Consider the following 16,581-nt stretch of genomic DNA (forward strand, 5'->3'; position numbering starts at 1 on the left):
CAAACTTAAAGACTAAAACATAGAGAATATGTCACATTTATAAAAGTGGAACATGGAACCGGATAAGTTATTAAACTCACACATCTAACTGCAAAATATTTTTGTCAATATCTTGTTTGATTATTACTACTGTTAATGTGGTAATGCAGAAAAGAATGGAATATCAATTTGTGAAACCCTGAATTAACATCAAATCAAATGTATTGCAAGTGATCCATATCTATAAAGTATCTAATAATAATAATGACAACAATACATTTGATTTGTTTAGCAAACTGTTGCTAAACTGTTGTTTAGATACTCAGATACTTTACAGGTTAAAATGATCAAATAAACACAATAAAAGTATAAATTACACAACATTAATCAGCAATTAAAATCTGCAAATTAAAGTAAAACAACATAAATCACACATTAAAAGTGGCTCTAAAAAGGTGGGCTTAGTCAAGCAGTGACACACATCTTAATATCTTGGGACACCTGCGTATATTTTTCTAACATTTCTAGTGCCGAAAACTATTGTATTTATGTTATTTACCTAATTTGTCAGTGTGCAAGTCTCTGCTGTGTTTCTGTCCTCTGATCTCTGTGTCTCACTGTAGGCGGAGCTTAAACCTCTGCTGTGTTTCTGTCCTCTGATCTCTGTGTCTCACTGTAGGCGGAGCTTAAACCTCTGCTGTGTTTCTGTCCTCTGATCTCTGTGTCTCACTGTAGGCGGAGCTTAAACCTCTGCTGTGTTTCTGTCCTCTGATCTCTGTGTCTCACTGTAGGCGGAGCTTAAACCTCTGCTGTGTTTCTGTCCTCTGATCTCTGTGTCTCACTGTGGGCGGAGCCTCCGCACCAACAGAGCAACAACCAAGTTTGCTTCATAAATGTCTCCCCAGCCATCACCTCCTACACGTGTCTCTGCGTGAGGACTGGACTCACCTCAGGGATGCAGTCTTCATGGGTCACCACACGCACGATGTCATCCAGCGGTAACAGGGAGTTGCACTTTATCTCGGTGTAGACGTTCTTGCCCTCCGTGCAGACGGCCAGCAGCTCCACCAGGTGGATGTGGTACATCAGAGGGCTGTTCTCGTCCATGCGGTCCCGCTCCGATCGCATCATCTGGACCAGCGTCTGGAAGGAGGCGCGGTCGTTGTAGAAGACCAAAACATCTTCGCCGGCGTTCACCAGCTGCAGGAAGGAAACGGATGAATACGTGGGAACATCAGGAGACAGCAGCATAACTGAAACACAGACAGACGTAGTGAAGGCCCGACCTCGGCCATGACGATGTCTTGACACTTCTTGATGAACTTGTTCTCTGCTTTGACGATCGTCTGGAGGAACTTGAGGTACTGGACGTTGCGGCCGTGCGTTTCGATGCAGTGGACGAAGTGCTGAACCACTCGCTCGTTGATCTCGCTGCACAGCTGGAAGTTGTTCATGAAGATATGCTGCATGGTGACGGCTTCTAAGATCTGTACAGAAGAAGAAAAAAGAGAAGCAGAGCATGATGTTGTTTTCTATAATAGTACTGTGGGCATGAAGTGGTGCGCTATGCGGCAGGCCGGCTCACCCCCGGGTTGAGGAACAGGTTGATGTGCTTGTGGAGCAGAGCTTGGTTCTGCTGGTTTCCGGCACAGAAGTTCTGCAGAAACTGATGAGCTAACTTCATGATATCCTGCATGCGTACGTCTTCTCCCTGGAGGGGAAAACGGATGATGTGAAGGTTTGTCCGCTTGGTAGACACATAAAAATATACGTCACTAAAGCACATTTCGTTGGCACCTTCTCATAAGGAATCTGTAAGAGCTCAAGAACCACAGCGTGAGCGCCCATGTTCCTCAGCAGCCTCTGCTGCTGCTTCCTGCTCTTCCGACCCGACAGACCTTCTTGAACACACAACCTGCTCAGACGCAGCAGGATCTGTGAGAGAAGAAGGAGAGAAAATATAAAAGGATAAGACGTGTGGAAAACAGTTTCATTGGGTGCGAATACTGACATTCGGAAACAACAACAACCTCCAAGCTCGCTATGAAAAGCTAAAAAACTGACACTGCGTGGTGGACATCAGTCTGTCCAAGTAAGACTACACAACAACATCTTCAAAGTGTGCGGATAAGAAATTAAAACCATACGTTAGTATAGTCAGAGAGATTGTTACCTCCTTCACCACCCTGTAGTTGTAACTGCTCGTGCTCTCTGGTTTCTTTGGTTTGTCTGTCCCCCCCGAGTCCCCCTGCAGAAGACACCATCACAGCGTGTTAGAGACCGTGACCTTACTGTGGTGGCTGGTGGGTTTTTTTGTGGGGGGGGTTCTTCTGACGTGGAACCTACTCTCACCTTTTCATGTTCCGTCTCAGCGGAGAGCACCTCGCCTGCGTCCATGCCCTCGTCCGGGCCCTGCCTCTTGTACACCCACAGCTCCGACTTCTCCACGATGGAGCGCAGCTGGTCCAAGTCCGACTTTATCTGCTTGTAGTTCTCCACGTCTTGGCTGGTGACCAGCAGCTGGACCTGTTAACACAAAAATTTGTTGCAATACGGGGTGAAGAGCAGACAAACAAGGGAGCAAAATGTTACTGTGAATGCATTTATTTTGATATTAATGAACAGTGTGTGTGTTACGGATGATCAGAAAATTACCTCTGTTTCTTATCATTTATATAATAACTATAAATATTTCAATGTTTTCCATCTACTTAAAGTGTTAAAAGTTGATAATCCTGTCTTAAAAGTGATTATAGGTCAAAATATAAGAAAAGTGCACCTCCATTATCAATCAATCAATTGGTGCAGTTTTTTTCAACAAATTAAAAGGGAAAAAAAAAACACAATTAAAAAAACACTTTGAGACCAATATACACAAGACGATAGAGATAATAGAAATGTAGAAGATAGATTAAAAGGTAAAATAACAATAACTGCAGCAAAATAGAGTGAAATAATAACTGAAAACTAAACAACAAGAAGAAAAAGGATGATGAAGCTGTAATGATAAAAAGTAAATAATTATAAAACGAATAATAATAAGATAAAGGATTAGATAGAATACATATAAATATGTGTATGTAAAAGTAATTAAAAGGACAATGAGAGGTATGATAATGTGAATAGAATCAGGAAGGAAATTGAAAAAAATAAAAAATAAAAAATAATTTTTTTTTAAACTAAATATAATAAAATGAAAATATCTGAAAGTGCCATTTTAATTAAAAGAAAGACAGAAGAGGTACGTTTTAAAATTTAGGTTTAAAAATGTCAACACTTTTAGTCCGGCATTTTGGAACAACTAAAAGTTTTAATAGTAATTGCTTTAGGTCTGATGTGTGCATGGCGACTGTTAATGTACCTGTTTAAATGCCTGCAGGACCTCCTGCCTCTGGCTGAAGTGCCTGAAGAGCAGGTGCAGGGCTCTGGACACCAGAGGAGGGTAGTCGTGCATGGTTAAGTGGAGCAGGACCCTCAGGAAGGTCCGCCCTCCGTGATCGTCCAGGTCCAGAGGGGTGTTCTCCTCGCTGCACAGAAAACAAACACGCTCGCATAAAAACACTTCCTCCTTCACGTTTGCGACTCTCTCTGAATTTAAACGGAGATTACCTTCCACCAAATATCCCCTCGGCCTGCTCCTCTATGTGCTCAAAGTCCAGAGCTCCTGGAATCAAAGAGGTCTTTAACGAACACATTCAATCGGCCTCACGTTCGGGTTATAAAGCTGCTTTACGTGAATCTGACCTGGCATGTTGTTGGGTCCTTCCACCGCTCCACCTACAGATAACTCACTCTGAGAATTACTCTCATCAAACTCCCTCTTGAAGATAGACAGCAGACAGGAGATCCTGTAGTCCAGGCGCACGTTGAGGATGAACTGCAGGACGGAGCGCAAAAATGACACACATACACGTGCTGTTTCTACTCTCGGAATAAGACTAGTATGAAGGTTTTACCTGCAGGATCTCGATGATCTTGAGCTTGGTGTCCATCACCAGTATGTCCTGCTTCTCAGGCTCAGTCTGGGTCTTCACTGTGTCCCCGTTCGAGCTGTTGTTTGAGGTCGTAGGAAGGAAACCGCCTCCTCTGAGGACCACCTGGGACATCAGCTCTCCGACGCCGTGGATGGACCTCATCACGTTACTGCCTGGGCGTGCGCACACACACACACACACACACACACACACACACACACACACACACACACACACACACACACACACACACACACACACACACAGAGAGAGAGAGAGAGAGAGATCAACTTCATGTCCATCAGATTCATGTCCACTTACCGCCAGAGCACTCGTACCTTTACTCTCGTCTCCTTTGTCCGTCTTGTCGAAGGGGAAGATGGAGCTGACGTGCACACAGTCCAGGATGGCCAGCAGGATCTTGGTGAGTCTCAGCAGGTCGCTGAAGTTGTAGAAGCCGAAATAAATCAGGTTTCTGGCCAGATTCACCACCTGAACGCAGGAGGGAGGCGTGTTAGGGAGCGTTTCGCTGACATCACCTTAAAAAACAACGGTGACGGGAGCGTGATTATATAACGGACGGACCTCGAAGGTGAGCTTGTTCTTCTCTTTGTCTGCAAACGGGAAGCTCTGACACACCACGTCTCTCAGGTAGTTCTCAACAAACTCCATCGTCTGTGAGAATCGCTCCTTAATCTCATCTTTGGAGGTTCCATCGTTGTCGTAGCTACGACGACAGGATGAAAAACGGACAAATGAACGCACAACCCGAAAGAAGAGCAAACGTGCGAAACATGTTTAATAATCTCATCTAATTGGTCGATTGTCGTACTCGTCGATGGCGATCTCCGAAGGGATCTCGGACCACAGCCGTGCGTATTTGACCGGCGTGACCTGCTCCTGAGGGTCTCGGTCCACGTGCATGTGCAGCATCATCCGACAGAAAGAGGCCCGCAGGTCGTAGGGCAGGTCTTCGTCCGACATGCATCGCAAGATCAGGTCGACGTCCAGCTGCCCCGAGATCTTGTTGATCGCCAGATACTGACGGTCCAAACACATCCTGGCGAACAGGTTCAGCTGGTACCTGGAGTACACACACACACACACACACACACACACACACACACACACGTCAGACTTACATACATACAAACTGCTACAGTAATCAGCTCCACTGGCATCATCTCACGGTAACTAAGGTGCAGTACTCACCTGTAGTAGCTGATCACCTCCTGGTCCTCCTTCTGGCCCTCCTTGGCGTCCTGAGCCAGCTCCCTGATGCTCTTGCTGCGGATCTCTTTGTTGCTGTCCTTCCAGAACAACCACACCTCCTCCTCGTCCTCCTCCGACTCCACCGAGTTCTCCCCGAGCGGCGCTCCCTCGATCTCAAACCTCGACAGCACCAGTCTGCACGACGTCGAGGAGCCGATCGGGAAGAAAAAGCATTCAGGGAGATTTCTTTTTTGTTGTTGTTAGCATTTGTGACGAATCATTTTTACCTGTTATCATCATGAAAAGTATAGAATGATCACAGTGCACATGTATTTGTCATCTTTCAATAGATTTCACTATCTCTGCAATTTACAATTATTTTAATCAAATTAATTGTAAAATGCAAATCTACAATCAAACTGGAGAATTGGCAAAATCAAAAGGTTGTATAGTCACAAATATATGAAACAAAAGTAAATATCAAAAACGCTGTCAATTTATTTTTGTAGTTGTAAAACTTTTGTAAGACATGTTTGAAGCATTAAAATAAGGGTTAAATTCATACAATATTTCTATACAATAGCAAGTAATTTATTTTTTACTGGATGGTACCTTATTTGGTTGAGAAGCAAGTGAAATTAATGATGATGTTACACACTGCTAATTGGCATGCTGATGGAGGGGGGCGGGGGGGGGGGGGGACGACTCACTTAGTCTCTATGAGGATGTCTCCATTAGCTGGATCCAGCACTGCATTACAGATGAGCTCCTGTGTCACAGGGATGGACTTATTCATTGACACACACAAGTCTGACAGGTAGTCCAGGAACCTGGACACACACACAATGCAAAATTCAATCATCTGTGAACTTTAATAATAAAGAAAAACCTCATTAGATCAACTGTGCTGATCATTAACATCCTTCTAAAGTGTCTAATGGACCACAGTAACATGTCTGATGACAAAACACACAATCACAACAGACCGTCCTTAAATACATTACTAACAGACACACACACACACACACACACACACACACACACACACACACACACACACACACACACACACACACACACACACACACACACACACCTGGGCTCCCGGTTCTTGCGGACCAGGCTGACGAACGTGTCGATCTCTGCGGCAGTAATGTGCTTCTCCAGCAGCTTGCGGTTGTTGTGGAGCAGAGCCGTGATGGTGTCCTCCGCCAGGACGTCGTAGCCGATCTGTTTCTGCATGAAGCGGAACTGTTTGGCGATATACTCCTGCAAGACAGACAGACAGACAGACAGACAGACATCATGGCATGACTACACCCTGAACGAGAAGTACTGAAAATCTGTCCAAATTCATGTAGATATCAAACTCACAGCGACCAAAATTGAAACAGTTCTTTGTTGAGCCAAAGTCAACATGTGGAAAGAAATTTGAAAAAATTCCCTCCAGGTGAATTGTGGTTACAGTGACCTTGACCTTTGACCTCTGCCCTCCAAAATCTAATTAGCTCATCCTTGGTATCAAGTAATTGCTTTTGCCAAGTTTGACAGAATTCCCTCAAGGCCTTCTTGAGATATCGCGTTCACGAGAACGTGAAGGACGAACAACCCGAAAACATAACTCCTCCAGCGATCACCAGCGTTGAGCGATAAAAACGCCACTCTTAACTTTGAACTTTTATCTCTTTACGCTCTTTGTTGAAGGCATAACCTTCTTCCGTCGAGGTCCATTACTCTTATCTACTGATATGGGTCCTATATTCAGCAGAAGATTTGATAAAAGGATTTTGAAGGTGAGCTTTACAGAGTATTTTTTCTTCTGATTATCATATCAGTGTTGCTGCAGAACACTTTCCTCTTCCACATCGCGCTTAATCAAGAAAATTTGGAACGCACCTTTAGAGAAGTGGTCAAATAAACCCGTGTCATAAAGTGCCCGGTGTTCATGAAGGGTTTTTTTCTAGGCCTGACAAACGATACCTGGTTCTTGCGGTAGTCCTGCTGAGAGTGACGCAGCACCCTGTAACACAGGCGGCAGATGTGCCTGAAGGGGGCGTGGCGCTGGTCGGCCAGCTCCTCCAGCCGCAGCATCGGCCCGTCGCCGCTGTCTGTGAAGGGAGCCTGCAGCAGCTTGAAGATCTGCACACAAGGAGGGTGTTGTGACAGTTGTAACCATACTGAGATTGAAGCTAAAAGGAACACACTGATACAGATAGCAGAAATAGAAAACATGCCTCCCTGAAAAAAAAACCCAAAAAACAGTTACAAAGATTTGAGGAGGAGGTTAAAAAAAAAAAAAAAAAGGAGTTTAATGAGCTTCAAAAAGTTCAGAGCGAGTTCAAAAGGTTTGACATCCTGTGATAGAACAATACCTGTTTGAGAATATTCTGTTCTCTCATGAGTTTCTGTCGTTCCCTGTTGGGTTTGTTGACCATTATCTCCAGAACATCCTGTCCGTTGTTGGGAATGTCCACCACGAAGAAGACCAGATCCTCCAGGAGTTTGGTAACCGCTCTGAGTAAAAACATAAATAAAAGCATGAACATTAACTATCCTGTCAGAAATGCGTAATCCTGCCCCTGAACATGTATTTTATACCTCCTCTCGTTCTGCGTGATGGTGCCTTTTTCCAGCTTTCCAGCGATTGAAGCCAAAACTTTACTGGCATCGTTGGCAAAGTCGAGATCTCTCACTTCCGCCGGGGAGACGGGCACGATGGCAAAAGCCTCTTTGTCCTCTTTGAGCGCAGACGTGCCGATCTGAAATCAGAAAAGATATGTACAAGTTTGGCATCTGTGAGAACAATGAGAGATATTTATTGATTGCAGGGCGACTCACAGATAATATTGTAATATTACAAAACATTAATGTACAGCAGGCAAAGAGGAACGATGCACAAATCTCGTTTCAGAATCATTAAATCTCACAAACCCAAACAATATTTCAGCTCGGCGTCATGTACAGTTTATCAATGATAACTGTCACTCACCCGCAGCATGACGGGTTTCTCCTCCTCCTTGTCGATGGGTTGGTTGGTGCTGTGAACCCACGTGTTGGTGCACAGATGTCTGAGGCGCACATACGAGTTTCTGAAAAGACATTTTCATGTTTCTTTTTATATTGTTTTTGGATCATAAATGCTATGATGTACATATGAACTCATAAAAAATGGTGTTGTTTGATATGAAACGCATTCATTTCAATCAAAGCTTGCTAATACTACCAATATTTGCAAACAAACAGCAGCATTTTTCTTCTTAAGGATCCCTGAAATGTTAAAATACATCGCTGAACATGAATCAAATATAAAGCCACACGTGAACACAAGCCGTTTGACTTCATAACCACGTTGCAAACCAGTGGTGCGGTAAGTATTCAGCTCTTCTACTTGAATAAAAGCAGCAAAATTCAAATGTTGAAATACTCAATTATTAAAAACTAAATTTACCGCCTGGCATTCGTATGCCTCGGCTAACCACGAGAGTTGCAGTTTATGAAGGTTTGTGCCACATTTGAAGAGATTTCCTCAAGGCGCTCCGGAGATATCGCGATCACAGTGGGAAATGGATGTGAACGCATAGTGACCTTTGACCTTTGACCACCAAAATCTTATCAGTTCATCGTTAGTGCAAAGTGAATGTTTTTGCCATGTTTAAAGAAATTCCCTCAAATTCTTGAGATATTCACGGGAACGGGACAGACGGATGAGAGGGACACGAGGTCTTGTCGACTTTGAACTTTGACCTTTGACCACCAACCTCTAATCAGTTCATCCGTGAGGCCGAGTGATCGATTGTGTCACTTTTGAAGAAATGTCATCAAGGTGTTCACAGGATTGTGTCAAATAGAGCTCACAGTTACCCTAACCTTTGACCTTTGACCCCCAAAATGCAATCAGCTCATCCTTGGCATCAGGTAAATGGTTTTGCCAAGTTTGAACAAATTCCCTCAATGCGTCCTTGAGATATTGCGTTCACAAGAACGGGACGGGCGGATCAACTCCTAATAACAGCTGAGAGAGAAACAAGAAGCACAAAAACTTGAAGCTACGATCCTGCAGCCGGATCAACCGGGAGCTCACGTGACCTCTTCACACCTACGTGACTGAACAGGTTTCTCAGCTTTTCTCCTGAAATTTACTGTAATTCTACGAGTTGTTTACTTTGGCACTGATGTGAAAGAAATCTGTCTTCTACCAAACTTGCACAAACACAGAAACACAAGTGGACCGTGACAGAACCATTACCCGTTTCCTGCAGGTCATTTGTGAGAAACTGGATTTGCACAAGCAGCATTTCTTATGAGTAATAATCAGTGAGAGATGCTGCCACGTTAATGAGAAACATCATACGAGCACTTAACGCACACAGTGAGACGCCTTTGTGTTCTGTGGAAACTCCCTCCTTGTAATGTGTTTGGTTTCCCATGGAAAGAGTGACACACCGGGAACCGGCCCACCAGTTTCTCAGCTCTATTTTATATCCCAGTGGGTCAGAAACAAGTCATACCTGGGCACCAGCGAATCCCCCCCCCTCAGGGTGGTGGGGTCCAGCTCAAATATGGACGAGATGTCGTTCCCGTCAGGAACAGACACGAGTGTGTACATGACTTTGTCCTGGACGTTTCTCAGACGGGCTCGCAGGGCTTCTTGCTCCGAGTCGAGCTGGAACGAAAAATTAAGTCGGATTAGAAACATAATAAAAACATTTTTAAATATATTCTCTTTCAGTAAATGACACGTCAGTCGCCGAGGACAGGCTACTACTAATTGAGTGGAAGACACTGATAATGAGTGGATGTGGAAATCTCTGTTCAAAGACCCCCATGTCGCAAAAGAGCAAAAGTATGAATTTTCCCAGTAAACTGTCACAATCTGAATTTAATAAACTTGTGATGAGAACCAGGAAAGACTTCATCAAATCAGTGAGATCTTTAGATGCACACACAAGTTGCATCATGTTTCTTTAATTTTTCAGATTTGGAGAACTATCATAAATATAATGAAATTATATTTCATTATATGAAATATTTTTGTTTGCCATACTTGAGTAAAGTAAATCAGGAGCAGACCAGCTGGTTCACTGCCTGGACAGCAGATGTGAACAGCCAGCGAAGCCGCTACAACGACATGTATCCACGGTGTGAGGCTTCCACCTGCTGGTCACTGAAGTGTAATACCTTCACATTGTGCAAATGTACAGAGCCCTCTACTGCTGGAAATGGAAATAATTAAATATAATTTATTTCAAGCAACATTTACTCTCGTGATTTTCATCAGTGACCTTTTTTTAACCATTTACTCCACTTCTGCTTCACAGTCGTAGCTGTTTGTTGAAGTCGTTCTGTATATCAGATCATCTCAAACTTAATTCTGAAACCTGACATCTACAAGGAAGGTTTAAAAATCATTAGACAACAATAAATCAGTCATAAACAAAGTTGACTTGTCAAGGTTATGCATCACTCACTCAACCAGTGTTTCAGCACGGCTCATTGTACTTACTGAAGAGCGTGACTCCAGGCACTCCTCCTCATATTCTGGGTTCACCTGCAAGATAACACACAAGTGGTTTATAACCTTGAATAAAAATGAAGTCCAGATATTGTCTGGAATACTGTTGTAATATAATGTAATATAATATAATATAATATAATATAATTACAGTTTGAAAATGCAGATCTCTAAAGTCACTGAGTGAAGTAAACAGTGAGTATTTCTGGCTGATCAATACTTTCTAAAGTGTAAATACCTCAAACACCAACTGTAGTAATCAGAGTTCAATCAGAGTTCATCAAAACACACCGATTTATGATAATTATGTGCCGTCAGCATCACCTGGCTCTCACTGCTTTCATTTAACCCCCCCAGATTGTGTGTCGCACTGACCTCTGCAGCCAGGTAGTGTCCGGTGGCCAGGTGTTTGAACCTGAACAGGCTGTTCCAGTACCCGGCCCCCCCCCGACACGGATCATGCTGTACCACCTGACACCAGAGCACACGGTGCATCAAACAGGTGATAAACAACCTTTATTTTTTTTACAGCTACACTCTTCAGAACATTCAATCAGCAGGAAGGGCTCTAATAATATCCCCGCTCACCTCGATCTCCCATAAGGCCTTGCTGCTGGTTGCCGAGGTAGCCGACTGTCGTCCAGTAGTGCGAAGAAAAACGTATTGTTTTTTCCTGTGATCGTCACATGTGAGGAATTTCTCCTGCTCCGCGTGGAACAACCGCACCACGTCTCCCTGGAGGGAAGAAAAAGCATCTGTTACTGCAGGAAATATTTGAACTGAAACTTAAAATGTTGTCCCAAAAAATTTAAATCTTATTGCTAAAGCCACAAAATCTCTGGAGAACTCGCTTGTGACTAATGTGGACGGACACCTGTACACTGTACATGACGCCGAGCTGAAATATTGTTTGGGTTTGTGAGATTTAATGATGACTAGTTTTTCATTTCTGATAGTGAACAAACATGAATTCAGTTTATTCTCTGCCAAACATTTCACATTTTAGCTTCTTGGCATTCCTCATCTTCTTCTCTATCTTTGGCCCATAATGTTGAGTAACAGATAAAACAATCTAATTTGTAAGAAGCATGTACTGTAGTCTGATAATACAGAACTGGGAACAAACGAAACCAACCAGCCCACTCAGCTCTGAGGAGGAACTTTATGCAACACCTGCAGTCAGAAAAGCAGCACAGAAAACCTCTATAAGAAAAGATATTTTACTGACTGTTGTATGACATCCTTCTGTTATTTATTCTTATTTCTTCACACTGTCCACATGTGTTATGTACTTTTGTTAATATATTTCTTGTATCAGAAATACAAAATGTTCTGTACCACAACAGTTTGTAAAGATCTGGTTGTTAAGACAAACCCCTTTCAGGATGATCTCCTGATTGTCGCTCCATTTCATAAACAACACAATCTTCCAGCTGGTGTTACAGTTGACCGAGTTCACCTGAAAAACAAGCAGACGTGGCGGTGGGTGAAATATCCAGAAACATCACCGTCAGGATTAAAGGGAAACTGAAGACTTTGATTTGCCTTTTTCTCATCCAATAAAAATCACGAGTGACTTTTTGTTTCTTTTAAAGATAAGACGGGAGAACATTTTTAAACCTTTCTAAAGAGGAACATCTCGTCTGAATGAACAAACTGATGCAAATTGAAGGTCAGATTTTGCACTCAAAGTTAAAGTGGAGATGAAATGGCAAAATAAATACATGTTATATAAACATTATATTGTAAAAGTAAGCATGAGTTTATAAAAAACTATCTATTGCTGCATCTTTATGTTGAATTTGAGACCTAACACGCCGCCATCTTTGTTTTTGCCGGTGCTTTCATCACGAGGATGGTTAGTTACAGAGTACAACACTTAAAACTAAAAGGAGCGATGGAGTTTCAGAGTACTTCGGTGCACTCTGCTACAACTTCTACTCAACTCCAAACATCTCAAACACTGGCCGTGAAAACAACCAAATGTGTTTACAGCAGGTCAACCAGGCACCAAAAACAGACCTACAACCACCAAACAACACAACTGCTGTCACCAGACTGAACCCGTCGGAGAAACACCGGTGACACCTGCTGGATCCGTGCAGGCAAAATGCAAACGAGATGAATAAACATCTGGTGGCAAACCCGAGCAAACCCGTGATGTCACCTTCTGGCATGTTCAAAGATGGCCGCACATGTTGAAATATTAGTTTTAAAGCAAATGTGCATGAATAAAAACTCAGATTGAAGAGCGATATCTTGAGTAAAAATCCTGTTTTTCATCTCCACTTTAAGTCGACTTCCTGTCTGCATGTGCAACAGGAGATACAGCAGAAACAGTCATTTAATAACTAAAACTGTTTGGATTGTTTCCTGCATCTGTAAATAAGCATGAGTGACACCAGGCAAACAAACATGTCGAATTCAAAACCCCAAAATGAGAAACCTTCTTCCTTTTGTTGCAACTTGATGCTGTTTACATCCATCATTTGTGATTTCACTCTCAACATTTTACCAGAAATAAAAAATAAAGGAGTTGGTCTCACTCCCGGTAAACAACAGGAAAAAAAACCGCACACCTGCCCCCACACCAACCTCCCCCTTAATCTCTGTGTTTCTGCGAGACAACTGTAATGCTGTGATGTTGCTTAGTAACACAGAGCAGTCGTACGGTGTTAGAAGAAAGAGAAACGGGACAAGACTTCAAATGCATCGTTGGCTTCGTCCTCCCGCTGGACTGTGATGAATCGAGGAGAACGATCCCGGAGTTTAACATCAGCCAGTGGTTCAGAGGAAAAACTGAAAGCTTGAAATCAGTCAAACCTCGTTGCATCCCGGATTATCCACGAGCTGGTGCGTGCTGGCGTGAAGCGGCTGGCCGGCGTTCACCGGGTTCAGGACCACTTTGTCCCCGATGACCACCTGCAATCACACATGAAACCACCCCAGATATTAGTAAAAAAAAAAATACAAAATAAAGACAGAAAGGTAATGTTGGGTAATCACAGGACAAGTAGAGGCCGACTGAAGGGTCAAGAATAGTCATCAAAACATATTTCAGTCATTCTGGGCTTCATTTGAAAGTTTTACTGAAATGTTTTAAATGATTTTCTTTAAATGTTTTTACTGAATTCAGCAATCATCAGCAGCACATTGTGGTCAGAGAACATCAGTATTTATTAGCATGTCATTGTCACTGTGACTGTCACTGTCACTCAGCAGTTTGGGTGCAACTCAAGTTTTCTTTTTGTGCGAGAGCGGCTGCTTCGGCTTCATGCCATGCCTACTTTGAGAGGAGCTTAGCGGGAAAGCCTGCTCTCCACTGCGGTTCATTTTGTCCTTGGGCAGCAGCCCAAAACTTCCCGCTGCAAGGAAAAGGAGGCGGTGCCAGCAGGAGCTTTGTGATCAGGTAAACTGGCTCACTTCCATCCACGAATAGATGAGCAGATGCCTCAGACGGAGGCTCAGGGAGGTAAAGAAGAAGTGTTCCAGGAGGGCTGCAAGCTAATATCACTATTCATTGTTCAATAATCAGACAATTACAAAGATTTTACCTGATGCAAAAGATGCATGTTTCTCCATCATCCATATTTTTTCCCAGGATAGTGACATGAACATATCATCTAACCGTGTTTTATTAAAATGCCTAAAAACAGGTTCAAATTCAGAGTTTAAATTAAAGTTTGTGGGTCAAGAAAAGTCTAAATTTTGTTGCCCAGTGTTATTTTTCCAAGGATGCATTTTTGTTCTGTCTATAAAATGTCCGAAAATTTTGAAAAATGCTTGTTTATGTGACTCCAAAACCCAGTGATGTTTTCAGAAGTATTGTTTTTTCTGATCAACAGTCTAACAGCCAAAAATATTCGGTTTATTTATGACCAAGAAAAGCATGAAATCCTCACATTTAAGAATCTTAGGCATCTTACAAAATGACTAAAAAAGTTATTTTCCTATCAAAAATAATAATATCATGTCAAACGGATTAATCGATTAACTGTTGCAGCTACTTCTGCAGACTTGGTCTTAAAATATGATTTACTACGTGCTAATTAGTAACTCCGCTCTGAAGTGTGGGCTGAAAAATATGAAGAGATAAACCGTCCCAAACACAACTGAAACCTTCGCTTTGATTGACACGCAGCCAGGTGATCCCACAGTTTACCAAAACCCACAGACTCGTGCATGCGGTGACTCACGCTGTCGCCGATGGAGCGCAGCTTGTAGAAGGGCTGGATGTAGAACCAGGAGCCCTCGTTTCCCGCCGTGTCCAACATCACCCTCATGGCGTTCTTCTCCAGCAGGGCCGGCAGCCGCTTGTTCACCGTCAGGTACTTGTTGCTCTTCAGGTGGAGGAGCTGCGCAGACGCATACGGGGAAAGTTTATCAGAGACAAATATAATGAGACATTTGTGAGGAGGAAGATGGTGATCTGACCACATGAAAGCAGCTTTAATTAAACGGGCATTAGTGTTATTTTGGAAATTTATGCCATAAAACAGGTGGGAAATCTGATTGAGTCAAATCATGAACTCATCTTGGATATTATGTGTTATGTGCTGAACACAGGAGATCAGCTGGTAATAAACACATTGGCATTAGTGTTATTTAAAAAAATCTAAGTTAAATCTTGCATAATTGTACTAAAAGTTATCTTGGCTATTATGCGCTACGCGCTGACCGTGCATGTGCTTGTGTGTAATCAAATACAGATTAAATCAATGTATTGATGAGCCTGCTTTCAGTATTTCCTGTCAAGGATTTTCATCATATTCACTTGTGGTTTGACTCCAGTTCCATTTTTACTTACAATTATGTTGTTTTTAATTTCCTGTAAGACTCATAGAAGTCGTATAGTATTATAGAAGTATTAGGGACTCTCTGTACTCACGCTGAGACATATTTCAAATTTAACACGTGACATGTTGAAACATTTGGGAGACGGATGTCAGAACAATCTCAGTTTAATCAAAATTTATCGGTTGTCTTTACAGCATTAATCTGATCGGATGCCGAGCAGCTTTTTCTGGAGGAACAAACCTGGATGACGTTTCCGTACTGAATTACTGATCCCAGCAGTTTTTTGTTTTCAGAGTCATTCTGTTTCTTCTCCAAGTCTGCTGCATGCTGGGATGCAAAACACAAAGATAAGAGAAAAATTCAGAAAATGAAAACAGCAAATCTCTCAATTACTTCCTGCGACACACTTCACTCTCACAATTATACATGCCGTGATACACAAAGCAATCTGATTGGTTAGCTGTTAACGAGCAATAGTGACAAAGTTTTTAGCCAAAAAACGCACGCCTCAGCAGACGGGCTTTCACCGAAGCGCACGTCTCCATGACAACGCAGGGGAAGATTGCGGCTTTGCATTTTATGACTTGTGTGGTCAGATTGCGGATTGCTTTAAATGGTATTGTTTCGTAGCAGAAAGAAGAAAAAAAGGGCAGAAAGGTAGGAGAGTTGTAGTGAAAGGCTTCAGGAATGTCTATAAAAGGACCTAAAAGGATTCTAGCTCAGCAAATATTCACAACGCTTTTAAAAACCTGCTCCTGAACTGCGGTGTGGAGTTACTGTTTCTGTGCGTACGCTGTAAAACAGAACTTACAAGACTCTGATCTCAGATCTCGGTCTGAGGAGGACTGGACTGAGTGTCGTGTCCTGGTCTGTAGTGAACATGTCTCATGTCCTGTTCTGTAGTGAACGTGTGACGCGTCCTGGTCTGTAGTGAACGTGTCTCGTGTCCTGGTCTGTAGTGAACGTGTGTCGTGTCCTGGTCTGTAGTGAACGTGTGACGTGTCTGTAGTGAACGTGTCTCGTGTCCTGGTCTGTAGTGAACGTGTCTCATGTCCTGGTCTGTAGTGAACGTGTGACGTGTCCTGGTCTGTAGTGAACGTGTGACGT

The 16,581-nt window shown here is 42.9% G+C and overlaps 1 protein-coding gene across 1 annotated transcript in view; it reads right to left on the minus strand.

Moving 5' to 3' along the window:
- LOC138201725 (inositol 1,4,5-trisphosphate-gated calcium channel ITPR1-like) overlaps window positions 1-16,581 on the minus strand; it is a 70,906-nt gene that overhangs the window by 38,927 nt on the left and 15,398 nt on the right. The window contains exons 5-32 of the mRNA XM_069155315.1: window positions 15,715-15,801; window positions 14,874-15,032; window positions 13,501-13,599; window positions 12,053-12,136; window positions 11,266-11,412; window positions 11,053-11,148; window positions 10,669-10,713; window positions 9,674-9,828; window positions 8,155-8,254; window positions 7,764-7,924; window positions 7,538-7,679; window positions 7,146-7,304; window positions 6,262-6,434; window positions 5,876-5,995; window positions 5,166-5,360; window positions 4,786-5,037; window positions 4,539-4,680; window positions 4,292-4,445; window positions 3,936-4,126; window positions 3,724-3,856; window positions 3,589-3,643; window positions 3,341-3,506; window positions 2,332-2,505; window positions 2,153-2,227; window positions 1,777-1,914; window positions 1,565-1,690; window positions 1,266-1,466; window positions 928-1,179 (exon numbers count right to left, since the gene is read on the minus strand). Coding sequence (XP_069011416.1) covers window positions 928-1,179; window positions 1,266-1,466; window positions 1,565-1,690; window positions 1,777-1,914; window positions 2,153-2,227; window positions 2,332-2,505; window positions 3,341-3,506; window positions 3,589-3,643; window positions 3,724-3,856; window positions 3,936-4,126; window positions 4,292-4,445; window positions 4,539-4,680; window positions 4,786-5,037; window positions 5,166-5,360; window positions 5,876-5,995; window positions 6,262-6,434; window positions 7,146-7,304; window positions 7,538-7,679; window positions 7,764-7,924; window positions 8,155-8,254; window positions 9,674-9,828; window positions 10,669-10,713; window positions 11,053-11,148; window positions 11,266-11,412; window positions 12,053-12,136; window positions 13,501-13,599; window positions 14,874-15,032; window positions 15,715-15,801 — 3,981 coding nt within the window. The remainder of the gene's footprint in view (window positions 1-927; window positions 1,180-1,265; window positions 1,467-1,564; window positions 1,691-1,776; window positions 1,915-2,152; window positions 2,228-2,331; window positions 2,506-3,340; window positions 3,507-3,588; window positions 3,644-3,723; window positions 3,857-3,935; window positions 4,127-4,291; window positions 4,446-4,538; window positions 4,681-4,785; window positions 5,038-5,165; window positions 5,361-5,875; window positions 5,996-6,261; window positions 6,435-7,145; window positions 7,305-7,537; window positions 7,680-7,763; window positions 7,925-8,154; window positions 8,255-9,673; window positions 9,829-10,668; window positions 10,714-11,052; window positions 11,149-11,265; window positions 11,413-12,052; window positions 12,137-13,500; window positions 13,600-14,873; window positions 15,033-15,714; window positions 15,802-16,581) is intronic.

Source organism: Embiotoca jacksoni, unplaced genomic scaffold, assembly GCF_022577435.1.
Source record: "Embiotoca jacksoni isolate LCO1_2020_lvr unplaced genomic scaffold, fEmbJac1.0.p SCAF_1, whole genome shotgun sequence".
NCBI classification, from domain to species: Eukaryota; Metazoa; Chordata; class Actinopteri; family Embiotocidae; genus Embiotoca; species Embiotoca jacksoni.